The sequence below is a fragment of the Montipora capricornis genome, chromosome 6 (genome assembly GCF_036669925.1).
Source record: "Montipora capricornis isolate CH-2021 chromosome 6, ASM3666992v2, whole genome shotgun sequence".
NCBI classification, from domain to species: domain Eukaryota; kingdom Metazoa; phylum Cnidaria; class Anthozoa; order Scleractinia; family Acroporidae; genus Montipora; species Montipora capricornis.
In genome coordinates, this window is record NC_090888.1 from 6,351,892 (window position 1) to 6,366,891 (window position 15,000).

Consider the following 15,000-nt stretch of genomic DNA (forward strand, 5'->3'; position numbering starts at 1 on the left):
AGGGGGAAAACGGTTTTTCTCAAAATTCTACAATGAGATTTACGGTTTAAAATTAAAAATAGCTTAGCTTGCATCAGTCTTGTGTTTCTTTGTCTCTGGTACGGTTTTTGGGTGGATTAAAAGCGATTTAGGTGTTTTTTTTTTTGTTACTCTTCTTTTCCCTCTATATATCTTTTTCCCAAAGTTGGGCACAGAGACGAAGCCGTCAACGGAATCACCCAAGGAAAGGGCCATAAATTCCCTCCCAAGACTTCGATCGCTTCGAAATTCCACGCAGATCACGGCAATATCTCCGCTACCCATTCGTCTTCTTCATTCGAGCTGCTTGTACACTGAGAAAGAATTAAGGGCCGCCAAACTCTGCAAACATTTGCTTCCAGAGCCACCGAATTAGGCTTTATTCGACACCTACGTTACCCAAACGGTTGGCAGAAGGCTTATCGACCCGCGATTGGTCAATGGGCACAAACGGGCACAATGGTGACCAATCGCGAGACTTGGTCTTAGTCTTCCAACGGTTTTGGTAACGCAAGTTTCGAATAAAGCCTAATTCGATGCCTCGAAGCAAATGTTGCAGAGTTTGGCGGCCCAAGTAATTCCTTCTCAGTGTACAAGCGGCTTGAACGAAGAAGACGAATGGGTAGCGGAGGTATCGTTCGCGATCTACGTGGAATTTTGAGGCGATCGAAGCATTGAGAGCGAATTTATGGCCCTTTTCCTTCGGTGATTCCGTTCGGCGTCTTCGTCTCGGTGCCCAACCTTGAAAAGAATTCTATAGACTCTGACGGAAAAGAAGAGTAACAAAAAAAAAACACCTAAATCGCTTTTAATCCACCCAAAAACCGTACCAGAGACAAAGAAACACAAGACTAAAGCAAGGTGAGCTATTTTTTTTAATTTTAAATCGTAAGTGTTTTTTTGAATTTTAAGGAGAACCGTTTTCCCCATACAAATCATTATATTTCTACTCTTGTATAATTTAGTACAGTACAAATACACATACATCGAGCTTGGGCTACCTATGATTTCATAGTCAGTTCTGGAAAGGTAAGCACAAGAAATCGAATTTCTGTTAGTTGTAGTCTGGGGCACTGAGTAACCTTTCTACCGATAGTGCGAATATAGTGAAACATTTACAAACGATCTAAACAGCTTTTAGGAGGGCTGCCATTGGCATCCTGGAGACATTCAATCATTAATGCTTTACCATCAATAAATAAAGCTGAAGTAACTGCATGTGATTGATCGTTAACAAATAGTGAGGAGTATTGACGAAGAGTCGTAGTAGTCCATACTCTGTTGTTTTCTCCGGTGAACAAAACGGGCCAGTAATGTTACTCACTCTTTTATTTTCACCATTTCAGAATATAAGAAGGATGATGGCCCAAAAAAATATGAGTCAGCTGTGTTACTGTGTAGTTTTCCATCAGGCAGTTGTTCTATCCAGCGACATTTTCTTGTCATTTTGTCCCCTGACTTTACACCTCCGAGAAGCTTGGTTTTTGGCCCATGATATGAGGGGTGCTTCTGAAGGGTATGGATTTGGAGTCATTTTTGTCTGAAATATGGTAGAGATTTTAACCATTTTGTTCTGAATGTCTGAAACCTGGTACAATGGGTTTGACAGAGACGGGTATGGATAGCAAACAAAGGCTCCTATGAGCAACCCATGGATGCAAACGATATATTATATATGTTTTTAAAAAATGGAACCGAGCATTACAATAATTTGGGAGCGTAAAGGACAGGCAATTTCATGTGATGGACGAAGTGGCTCTATAAAAATAGAGAGACAACTTACGGGAGGAGTGATTAATAAAGTATGATTAGACTCCAATATTGATACCCTGGTCCCAGATGCTTTCTTTCCTTTTTGCCCACAAACAAAATTGAATCACAAAGTAGCAACAACAATTGCAACTGATTAGGAGAGCAAAGTAAGAAAACCTGAGGAAGAGGGTGCAATAGCATGACTTGGTATCAATATCTTAGCCCATTTTTTCCAGCTATTAATTAATTATTCAACCAATATTGCACAGGCACTGTAAGTGAATGACAAACTAAGTGCGGCCCTATGGAGGCCGCAATGGGGCATTGCGGCCTCCATAGCACTCCCCCTATGGAGGCCGCAATGGGGCATTGTAGCCCTATGCCCCATTGGGGGCAATAAGGACTAATAATTATGTCGTCAAGCTGTCATGAAGACAGTAAAAATACACTTATTTGTGACTTTCTGTACATAACTGACACTGTCCACTTGATAGAGGTTATGTCTATAAATAGAGGTCATATAACTCTTGGTAACTCACGAGGGTAATCAATTAACAGAGTTTTGACTATATGCCATGTATATGCAACCCTATTATGTATTCTTTAAACTTAATTAAAGGCTGCCTGATGGTATATGCGTCTTGTTTATATTTAGCTTTCCTTCACTCAAGTAACTTTGTTCTATGCAACTTTCCAGGTGACCTGTGACACAACAATGTCACAGCGGTACCTGTTTACCTCAGGCACTACTACATTATCATTCTACTTTGAAAATGTTAAAATGTTGTAGCACCATCTGACATTGATACCTGCTGAGTTTAAAATATTTTGCTGCCAAAACAACTATCACAGAATAAATACTATATTTTATCAAAATGATGGGTGATTTTTGTCAGTGATACAGGCACACTCGAACAAATAAATGCATGTTCTCTCAACAGGACAAGGCTTGAACCTATGACCTTCTGATTACTAATTTGGATGCTCTACCACTGATCTTGTCACATGAACCTAGTTTAATACCCTAACAGGAGTAGAGAGAGTGAGAGGTGGAATGGAAGGCTTGTTTTGTAATATTATTGTAAAATATATTTTTGAGTTGTTGTGCAAGCCCATTCAACTTTCAGCTGCTGAGAACTGAACATTTACAGTGGAGAGTTTCAAGAACATTTTACACTTGTTTTCATATTTATCCAGTGGATCAACAGTAGCATTCTTGATTTTGCCTTTATTGTCCCAATTTCTCATCTTAAGCAAAGCGTCAAAATGCTGCAGCTTCTCAAACTTTTCAGCCTCTTCTGCAGTCATCAGGCCTCCTTTATAAACCAGTGTCTGTTGGCTTGCTGGTATTAGCTGAAGAAAGTCAATGAGACAAGACCTAAAAGTAAGTAAAAATAAGTTTGAAAATCACGTGGCCAAACTTAAGACTGGAAAAGTCCCAAAATTCAAGTTCATTTCAACATCCATTCCCTCCCCCCCCCCCCCCCCCCCCTTCCCTTCCCCATACCCTTGGAATTTTAAAGGATGTAAGTGCCTATGAAGTGCCAGCCAGGGGACCCGACACCTTGCAGCATTCGATCCGCAGGCCTGCCGGCTTTAGGCCAATAAGGAGACAATACCCTGTTCCGGGTGACAAGGTCCAAGCTCATAACTAAAGTTAAATTGGCCACTGCAAAAAAGATACGAGTATTGATGAGCGTTGGCCCTTCTTCAGAGAAGATGAGCTTTATAAACCTCAAAATTGGCATACACAGGTTTACAACATAAAGCTTCAGAAATACCGCAAAATGTCTTCGGACCAAGAATTTTAGCAATTTCTTGCTGACCCTGACTTACAACTTCCACATATGGCTCTGAACTGATTGAGTTATTCCTTAGAAAAACTTGTTAAATATTAAAGGATAAAAAATTGAATCCACAAAACAAACTGTGCATATCAAATGGATGATTCCTCATTGAAAGTTTGTTTTAAAAAAGATATCTTTATTTTGTGCTCAAAGAAGTGCTATAAGAAAAGTCATTTTAATGACTTGTAAATTATTTCAATGACAATTATTCACCAGTATTCACCTGGCCTTCATGGCATGTTCATGAGGTGAGTACTTGTTTTAGCATAATTACATACGTGATTATTTGAAAAATATGCCTTGTATGATATTGAACACGGGGGATAGTACAGTAAACTCCCGTCCACATGTATCCGGTGATTTTTGTATCCGCAAATCTCTTTATGCGGATAAAAAAATATCTGCGTCCACTCGTAGCGTATACGAATCGTATACGACCGTCCACACGTATCCGATTCGTATCCGGACATCCCAAAGGATTAGTCAACAGAGCATGCGCATTACAAAGAAAGCTGAGCCTGCGATAGTTGTCCCACCAAGCACTAGCTCTTCCTGGTCGGACCCAGAATCTTCGTGGCCGTGCTACTTGTCTTCCCGCTCTTTTGAGAAGTCTTTGGCGTCCGATTCCTGAATCAGATATGACTAGAAGCCGCATAATGCTTAGACGTCTTCTCAAGTAGTTAAAGTCTAGATTTAACATTGCAACATTTAGTTCGAGACACGCTATTAGGCTTGAAAGTAGTCCTAGTAGCATTGAACACACAGCGTTTCTGCTCGCCGCGATTTTGGAAAATCTCGCGCGGAAAAAGACTGGTTCTAATACTGTGACGTCAGCGTATACAAAAATATACGGATACGAGCTTCCACACGTATCCGGATACACAGCGTATAATGAAATTTCCACTCTGCAGAGCGTATACAGAAATCTCCCGATACACCGAGCTTATACGGCGGACACGTGTGGACGCTAGGTGTATCCGCATAAAAAAATTTGCGGATACAAAAATCTCCGGATACGTGTGGACGCAATCTCGTACCCAGAGTCTTCGGGCTTCTTGGTCAGCGGGTGAGCGCCCGGAGAGACTCTGGGATAATCGACTCCATTTTCCCAGAAAACGTGGGTTCCGGTCTGAGTTTAAACGGAAACAGAAAAGAGAAAACCGTAAACAGTAGAAATGGCGGGTTGAAAGTGTTCGAGAAACAAGAATTTTAGCCTTACACACAAAGAAACTGGAAAAATGTTCATTTGGTTTGCTGTAAGAGAAAATGAAGATGAAACCTCTGACGCTTTCGGTAAGTGTATTTTAAGTGTTTCAGCGTACATTCCATCGTTCACAATGCCATCGTGCAAGCAACACGATCGACAAATTTTTTGTGGAAACGACACAAATGCCCTCTTCTACTACAATTTGATGTTTCCGTAATTCTGAATGGCTTCGACAAGACCTTATTCCACGGATTTCTGCTTAAAGAGACTGATGTAATGTTTTCCCACGGTACTTTTGCAACAGCAACAGTAATCACGCGTGGGAAAATTCCCGTGCGGTTTAAGACATAATTCAAACCTCGTCGTTTTATTATTTTTGTGATTTATACATTTTTGAGGTAGAAAAAATCAAACAGCACTGAAACTAGTTTTAGATTTTGAATCTCCCTCCAAATTCTGGGGCTTTCGAATTACTTACCGACTTCCTGTAGGACTGTCATTGTTACGCAAGCGGCCAATCAAAAATATAGTTCAAGTCGATTATCCCAGAGTCTCTCCGGGCGCTCACCCGCTGACCAAGAATCCCGAGGACTCTGGGTACGAGATTGGTGTGGACGGGGCCTTAAGATAGCTTTCACACTTTTATATTTTTTCGTCAATAAAAATGGCAATCTCTTCCTCCCTATTTCATGACACTACAAAATGACAAATAACACACATTCAGTAGCACTAACAAACTCTCACCTCATCAGCCAGGTAGCTATTTATGTGAGAGTAGAAATTCACGAGAAAAGGAAAGGAAAGGAAAGGAACAAAACTTTATTTACTTTTTTAGCGATGGAGCACTGTAAACTGAAATAAAAATTACAGCGGGTTTCAATTGAGTGTCGAAAGTAATTAGCTCATTGCTTTGGTCTATCTTCACTCAGTGATTGGTTCAAATCCAATCAAAAGTGAAACCAAAACCCATCGTGGCTCGCGTGTGCACATTTTCCCGCGCTTGGTGTCGGCTACGTTATTTGTCATGCTCTGACGAAGGGCTAACGCTCGAAACGTCAGCTTTTAGAATCTCTGTACGGTGGCCAATTTACATTATCAACTCCGTTGATAAAACCAAATTTTTGTATACGTGTAATTACTTCGAGTATCGATTGGTTTACCAGATTGTCTCCGTCCTTAACGATAGGGCAAAGTAATTCGCAATAATTTCCTCCCGTCACAGCAACTTGGTGTATCGGTGTAGACACTTTTCAGTATTTTTAACCTCTAAGTTCATTATTTGTACAATGTGTGTGATTCTACTTTTCATTGTATGCAGTCGTCTTTAAAAATACTGTGAGTTATTCGTGAGCCAGATCCTGCATTTTTATCCACCACTGACCAAAGTCCTACAACAACGACATTTTTCAAATGACCAGATAGATCTATTTTAGTCTTGTCTCTTCGCAACTCTTTTTGTGTGGCGAATGCGTCAGAAGGAAAAACATACAAGTGGGCGTAATGTATGGTAGGAAATTAAAGTCATGAAAAAATAAACGTTATTGTCTACACGTTTATCGTTTCCTACTCATTTTAAGCTGCAGTCAAACAGTACTTGATAGCCGATGACAGTTTGAGCTGACCTTTTTTACCCCTGCCTAAAATCAACTACCTTTCTCACGGGAAAACTGAGTTTTATTTGATAAAAGTTGATAATAGTGCGGCTGAGTTACGTAACAGCGCTTTCGCGCCGCTTTTCTGTAAAACTGTCAACAACAAACTTTTGAAATCGACTGTCATGCAGGTGGTCACTGAAAACAAATAAATCAACGACTATCATGAAAAATCTGACCATGTTGTAATGTATATGATAACTGCATTAAAAAAATCTTAAATATTCTTAATTAATTTTCTCCATCTTGCGCACTGATTGTACGATAGGGGCGAAGTATCCTTAAGTTAACTGGATACGAACGGTTTTTGAGTAAAAGTAGTGTACTGCCCAAAATGCTGAAATTTCGTCGCAGCTTTACGAAAAAAAAAAAAACTTGTTTTTGGTCTCAGCTTTATGAAGAAAAGACGTAGAATTCTGTCATGTCATTTCATTAACCCATTACAGGGTATTTTGCCTGCCCCAGCCACTTACAAAGCGCTTTGCAAGCCTAAGGGATAGTCAGCTTGACGAGTTGGTGAGAGAGAGGCATTTAAGAGGGTGTGAATGGGGTTAACCGACTAGCGACAAAGGTCTAAAAAATATTACTGACTACCGACAAAACGAGAAAAAAATTACCGACTAGGAACGAAAAATTAACTGGAAATTACCGACAACCCGCAAAGGTCGAAAATTTTAACCGAGAACCGACAAAGTAATGAAATTTTCACCGACAACCGACATGTGGACCTTCCCCCCCCCCCCCCCCCCCCTTCCCCATTCAGACCCTCATTTAAGAAGACAAAGAAGGTCACAGGGTGTTTTAGTCATGATAGAACAAATAGTAAACGATTCAGCGCATGTGTACTATCGAGTTTACAGTTTTCTGAGCATTCAACAAGCTAGAGTCCTCTCGGGTATTGCTTATCTTTCGCTTCAAAATGCATTGCGAGAAAAGAGGTATTTGAAATACTAATTAAACGCAATTGCAAATGAATCCAAGCTTGCGCCAGACTTCGACTGCGCCTGCATTTGCGTTGCTTTTGGGTTGTTACGTGTGTCGGTGGCCGTTTGCATTCGGGTTTCAAATCTGAATAAAATTTTTCGACAAAAACTGAGAAAATGATCCCAACGGACATAAAATACAAAGTGGCAACCATTCATGTTCAGTAAATCAAGGGAGGTCTTTCAAAAGCCTCCTTCTCGTTTACCAATTCAGGGAATAGCCGGGAAGCCCTTTGTCAACATTGGGTGTCGGGGATGGGTTGTTTCCATACGGTCTCGCCAAAATGCCCCGTAAGTTTTTTGTTCCAACGGTTTTGGCCAGGGAAGGGAGGGCTTTTTCTATAACCGTATATTATTAGTACTATGACAGCAGCATATTCACGTATTCCATGTGTTGCAAAGTACTTACGCACAGTTCAGTACATCATTTAAAATGCAACTAGTTGAAACCTCACGTAAAAAAAAACACTGCATTCTTTGTTAAGCTGCTCTTAGGTTTGTAGATTACGAAAATTAATTTTATGAAGTTCCTGTCTGCTAAGGAACACCGCGGCGGAGAACAACAGAGAAAAAGATATATTAACGGAGCTACTGAAAATAAACAATCCTGGATAGGTTGACAATTTTTTAACTAGCTTTGACGGGAAAATAAATGACTTGTTAAGCGCAGGAAAGCCGGAGATAACATTGCAATTAACTTGGAGTAATTAAATTTTTAGCATTGAAGTATTAAGCCTAAGATCGTCGAAGTCTATTTGTAGACTGAAGATATGCTTTTAGCAATAAATTTTTCGTTCTTGACTGTGTATAGTTAGGTTTGTGATTTAAATATATTAAGAGAAAGAAATGTTTAAAAGCCATATCAGCAAACGGGGAGTGTCTTAAAACCGTTTAGTGCACTTACAGCCTTATTGACTTTAACTGAATAAAAACCGTTTAAATCTACTTGCATCTTAAAAACTAGACACCGACCAACGCCAGAAGCTTCACTCTCAAAACTGAGAAAAATCTATAATGGTAATTTATTAGTCCACAAGTAAACATTGGGCTCTGCTTGTTAGGCTGGCTAAAAATATTTTCTTTTTCAACTCTTTTGTTTTCGAAAAGATTTAGGAAAACTAAACAAGGGTATATTAACGTCCCCTGCAAATGCTCAATATTTCATTGTTATAAGAAATAGAAGAGTATAGACGATTATTTCTTCAATGCCACTGAAAGGTACAGACGAGACCTCCTTTCCTATCATTTCACATGTGGATCCAATTTGGCCGCGGGAGAAGCGAAATGAAAAAATGGAAACAAGAAAATCTTCGTATTGGCAACTCATTCGTAAAAACATGATTGTTATGCGATTTCTTCGAAGCATACATCCTGAAATGACAGTTGATTTCTTTTTAGACGAGACTGATAAAGAGCAGAGTGGAAGTAACATTTCAGCATTGAAGAGAAATTTTCTCGAGGAGCAAAGAAAAAAATACGAGCGTGTTCGTGAAATTCAAATGGAAGCATATCGTAGAAGAGAAAATCAGAAAACCGTTTGGGAAAAGTTTCGAGAGCATGAATGTGCCAATGAATGGAGAAGGGAGAGAGAGAGTAAGATTCAGAATAGGAAGAGAGATTCAGGATATTTAACATGCGAGTATAGAAGAATATCAGATGCAAATCGAGCTACCACGAAGCTCAGTTCCTCACATCTACTCGATGTTCAATTTCTTGAAAACACAAAAGAGGATACAAAGCAAAACAATGATCGACGGCAAAGCAAACACAAGGCCCGGAGCTTCATAGATCTTAAGGAAGAATATTGTTTCAAAGGACAAACTTGCTTGCCAGAAATACATCATAAGAAAAGCGAAGACGTACAGCGACTCGCAAGTAATGATCCCCGATTTCAGCGCCTTTTAGACTCACTAATACCTCCTGAAGATAAAGGAGAGAAATACTCTAGAGCTAGTTCAAGTAAGATTTGCAAAAAGGCTGGCACTGCGAAAAGGGAACCAGTTCTAACAGCGAGACCTAAGACGAAGACGGTCAGCAAGAGAAAAGAGACAAAATCATGATACCATAAAATTACGGAAGGAACCAAGTTTACTCGGCTCCTGGGTGAACTTTGACGCATTCACTCAATTTGTCGTGTTTTTTTTTTAAATAATTGCATGCCATGTTGTCCAGGCAAAGGTATAACTTTTATTTCATCAAACTGTCCAAACTACGTGAAAAAGAAACGCGTTTTCACGAAGTCACTTTGGTGAAAGGGCCTTAAATATTTCTGTACAATAATTTTTTTTAATTATTAGTACAATTTGACATCACAACGTTTCGAGGTGTGCACTCTTTCCGATTGTCTTCCCCTGTGACTCCTCTTAATCTGGAGGGGAGACCCTGGCGACTAGATAGGCCCAGTTAAAGGAGATCGGACGCCAAGGAAGAAAGACGACTACAGAAATCATAGTAGATCCATTCTCGTTCCCAGAGCCCATTACCTTAGCCGGCGGGGCCTTTGTGCGAGAAAACGAAGGGCTCTGGAGACATAGGATTTACATCCCAGGTTCTAGGACTCCGGAGTTCTATAATAGTACTAAATGTGGCGGAGTCAGAAGCATTACAATCGAGGAGTCTCTTTGTGAAGCTTTAAGTGTCCTCAACTTTTTGAATGTGTCCCTTCGAGTCGAACAGAAAGTGCAATAAGTAATATGGTAGTTTAAACAAAGACACTGATCATTTTACAGGCCAGCCACCACACCACATCGGCTATTTTCACTTCCGATTCAAAACTTTATTGTTCGCAAGCTAACCAATAAAAATACTTGAATTTTCTCTTCGTTTTCTCGTGCGAAGGCCCCGTGCCGACTATGAGGAACGATGGAATGAATGAACGAGAATGTAGTAGACCCCGTTGATCTACCAAACACATTTTGGATCATTGGCCAGTTTAATGTAGATGCAGCGATGAGAAAATTTTTGCTACAAAAACACTAAAAAAGCCAGTGAGGGCAATCTGTTAGAAATATTTTATGAGGTTTTGTTTCATTGTTTTGTGACTGTCAATCGCCATCTTGGATACCAAGGGTGGTAGTGCGCTTGCGATTTTAAGCAAACCTCTTTGATCGTCACAGTGTTATTACACCAATTTGTCCCTCGTTACGTAACTGAAAGCGCGGATCTACTTTTTCTCTAATTATACTCTTCATGTAGCTCTTACAGACTCCTTAATTAAGGAATTTACATCGGCTCTTATTAGTAAACGAAATAAGACGAATTTGGTCGCTGAAAAGTAATCAAAATGTCGTATCTTTCTCCTAGCTCGACAATTCCGTGTGTTGTGGCATTCAAGAGGCAATATTTAATTCATTAACTTTGCTTTAAAACATCTGTATCAAAGGAAAATACAACGTCGATGTATTCCAAGGGGATTATTGAACAAAAGACCAACGATTAGTCCAGATTGATGACGTCATTTCTTGCACGTCGGACTGGTGTATAAATGACCGTACAGCTTATTTGTACGGTCAGATACCAGCCAGTTATGGTAGTACAGTTGAATTACTGAATCTTAGTTATTGGTCGTTAAAGATGGCAGAGTATTTAAATTCAAAGCCCCTTGTGTATGTAACACCAATATGGCGGAGAAAAAAACGGATAAAATCGTTTAAACAAGCGGCGTTAATAGTTCTCGAGTTTGTTCGTCTCAGTGCTGATGCCAAACAAAAGAGACTCCAAGTGGAGATTATGGTGCAGAAAATGAGAAAACTGAAAGACGAAGATGAAAGTAAAGCGGAGCGATTGAGGAAGGTGCAAAGTTTAGCCAAACTAAAAAAAGCTGATTATGAAAATAATGAACTTGAGGAAACTAAGCAGCAGTACTTGAAAATGTACAAGGAAAAGTGTCGCTATTTTGCGTTGGTAGAGAAAATGGACAAATACAGCGAAACTAGATGGAAAAAACAGAGTGAAAACGGCGCAGTTAGTCGCTTTGAAACGTTTAAACATCAATTTGGCTTGGAAAACAAAAGGCAACGGAGTCCATCTTCCGTAATGAAGCTCAAAGCCACCGAAGAAAAAAAGGGCAGCCAATCAACAGATACAAGAAATCTACTTGAAGAATGTGTTGTGGGTCGATCTAAAAAGGCGAATGAGAAGATTGTTGTTAATCTGGGAAAGGGGCAAAATTGGAGAGAGCATAAAATTTCAGCTACGCCAGCAAAGGGCACTGGAAGCGAACTCCAAGTCTCTGTGCGAGACGTAACACGTGATTCAAGATTTCAAAGCCTCTTACGCTCATTAACACCTATTGGACCACAACAGTTTTATGCTATCAAAGGAGTGCGTGATCCAGCATCTACGATGACCGCTAAGTCCCTGACAAATCATTATGGAGTTGTAGAAACCTAAAATTGGTTCAATAAGGAAATGTAATCGTGCCGCAGGTTTCTCCCGTGCTAGGCATAACAACAGCGTGAATATTGACCAGTCTTTTTAGAGTTTTGACAATAATGAGAGCATGCAAGGGTTATTTGTTCATTTTCTTCCAGGTTCTCCACTTCAATGAACCGTTCGTACCAATACCGTTAAAGGTTATGCAGTCGGCCTTAGAGCGGTTTTCAATTGAGTGTTGAAAGTAATTAGCGAATTGCTTTGGTTTTGTATTACTCCACTCAGTGATTGGTTCAAAGTTCTCGCGCCACTTTTTCAACCAATAAGAAGTGAAGCCAAAACCAATCGTAGCTCGCGCGTGCACGTTTCCCTGCGTTTTGTGTGAGCTAAGTGTAATTACTTCGAGTTGGGATTGGTTTACCGGATTGTCACCGTCCTTTTGATTGGCCAAAGTAATTACTTTGGTTTTGGTTTTACGACACTCAATTGAAACTTTCTCTATCACGTAAAAAAAAAAGCAATGTTGTGGTACCATATGAAACATCAATTATTGCTAAACAAGATGCAGTTAATTTTTTGAATGAAGGGGTAGTTTCTAAAGAAACTGTGGTGCTGCGTCGGTGGGGAAGTAGTATACAAAAATTTGGTTTATCAACGGAGTTGATAATGTAAATTGACCACCGTACAGAGATTCTAAAAGCTGACGTTTCGAGCGTTAGCCCTTCGTCAGAGCGAATCGAATTTTTTGTGACGTAACAAGTTACCATGACAACAGGAAAGCATTGCAAAAACACCCTACATTTTGGCTTTAGTTCCTCATATCTGAAAAACGAACTCGGTGACCCCAATTTTTTATTGCACTGAAGTGATCAGCAGGTCAAGATGAAACTCTCCGCAAAGTTTAAAAAAATTCTGTGGAGCGGATTCAGAGTTACCTCAAACGCGCTCTATTGTACAACGTAGACAAAATGGAATAATAGCGAAATACTTAAGATTAAGTTATATTTTGAAGCGACAACAAGATCACTCAAAGAAGCGAACAAAGAAAACTAATGGAATTTTAGGAAAACGCAGTTTGAGCGAGTGTTACTCGAGTCCATCATCGTTTAATCACCATCCGAGAACAAACAAGCCTTTTATCGTCTTTTATATCCTGTCACAAGACTCGAACAGATGAACAGATCTAGAATTGTTTCGGTAGCGAGCGTTCTAAGATGTCCTCAATTTGTTTCAAGCTGAGAAACCTAAAATAAAATGTTTTAATAAACTGCTAATCTTTTGGACAATTATCCTTTTCCCTGATCATTATTTTAAACACTAAACGACATGTTTCGTTGACACAAATGTCTTTAAAGCAAATTGCATCAGATCTGTTGTTGGCATTTCGATCAGTTTCCAGCATCCTCGTTCTATCCAAGCTCAGCGAGGTGCGTAAAGGAATGAGTTGCTCAACCAGTCGAGTAAATCGTGGATCTTGTAGCGGATTCCTGTCATAAAGATACCTGCATCGACGGTCTTGAATTTTTGACTGGGATTCAGCATTGGCTTCTCTTGCCAGTATATTTTTACATTCATTTCCTTTTGGTTTTCCTTCTTGTTCCTGTTGCATTTTGTCCCTAGATGGGGGCTCCAAACTGGAATAAGCTTTACTAGATTCTTGACATGATTCCTCCTTTATGTAGTACTTATCTTCTTTACTGCTGAAGTAAGCATTGTCTAAGCGTTGAAAATGTGATTTTGTTCGCTCAGAGGTGCGTGCCGAACCAAACCTGCCGACTAGGTTTTCATTCATTTCTCCTTTGCTGCCTTCGCTTTCATTTCCAAATGTTTCCTCCTTTTTTCCTCGTACTTTTCCCATTATTTCTTTTATCACAAATGCCAATTTGTTGGTTGTCGATTTCTAAATCATCACTCGAGTTATCATCTTTTCTATCCTTGAAAAAAACTCGTTGACAACTTCGCTTGAAATTGAACCCGTATACATAGGAACAAACCTCAAATCCAGCGCTTTGTTGTGAAAATAAAATTTATAATTATTGGGTGAAAATTTATCTGGCAACGACGAAGAATATGATTTACTGACTAAAATTAGGTTAAACGGCAAAAAAAAACTACCTAAATCAGATCATTTCTCATGTCACCTGAATGTGGAATTAATAGTTTTGGGGTTAACTGACGCCACTTTCTCAGTCTTTTACCAAATAATTATCTCTGTGGGAGACATTTTCCCCATCTTGAAGAACTATCGCTCGATTTTACTTTTTGCTTTACGGTGAAAAGATAAGATGATCAGGATTTTTCGTTCATAAAATTTAAGATTACTGTATTAGACATGGCAATGACGTACAGCGTGGGCAACAGACTGAGTTCTTGCTTTAAAATTTTCCTTGTTTGGAAATAATGATGCCGCAACACAATCACAACGAAGCATTATTTTTTCCTCCGTATTTATGATACATCATTTAAGCACAGGTGAGGTTATTGGTCGATTATTTTGTGATGGTTCCATATGGTTCATACATTACGTCACATATTTTGATGGATAACACTGAGTTTGCACCTCGCCTGCGCATTCACAAAATTCTTACCATTCAAAATATTATTATAATGTTAATAATAATAATAAATACAATTTATATAGCACTAAAATCTGGCCAAAGGCTCTAAGGCACTTTGTCGTATAAAAACCAAAGTCATAGAAATAAAATGTTAAAAATATAGTATAAAAAAGAAAACGTGCACTAAAATGTAAGGTCTTCAAGACACTTTGTTAAATGATAAAAGAGGCGCTATTCCTTAAGTTTGATGGGATGTCATTCCACAGCTTTGGTGAACAAACAAAGAAAGCTCTATCGCCATTTGTTTTCGTGTTAGAAAAAGGTACAAATAAGATTTGCTGCGAAGAAGACCTGACGTTACGAGTACGGGAGTAAACCTTAACCAAATCAACTAAGTAGGTAATTCTTCCTTTTGAATGAAGGGGTAGTTTCTAAAGAAACTGTGGTGCTGCGTCGGTGGGGAAGTAGTATACAAAAATTTGGTTTTATCAACGGAGTTGATAATGTAAATTGGCCACCGTACAGAGATTCTAAAAGCTGACGTTTCGAGCGTTAGCCCTTCGTCAGAGCGAATCGAGGGATTATGGGTTACGTGTAGTTTTTATAGTA

The 15,000-nt window shown here is 39.4% G+C and overlaps 1 protein-coding gene across 1 annotated transcript in view; it reads left to right on the forward strand.

Annotated features, from left to right (window-relative positions):
• LOC138051373 (histamine N-methyltransferase-like) overlaps window positions 1-2,403 on the forward strand; it is a 3,419-nt gene extending 1,016 nt beyond the window's left edge. Inside the window, exon 2 of the mRNA XM_068897565.1 lies at window positions 1,365-2,403. Coding sequence (XP_068753666.1) covers window positions 1,365-1,371 — 7 coding nt within the window. The 3' untranslated portion in view covers window positions 1,372-2,403. The remainder of the gene's footprint in view (window positions 1-1,364) is intronic.
• Window positions 2,404-15,000: the final 12,597 nt, after the last annotated feature.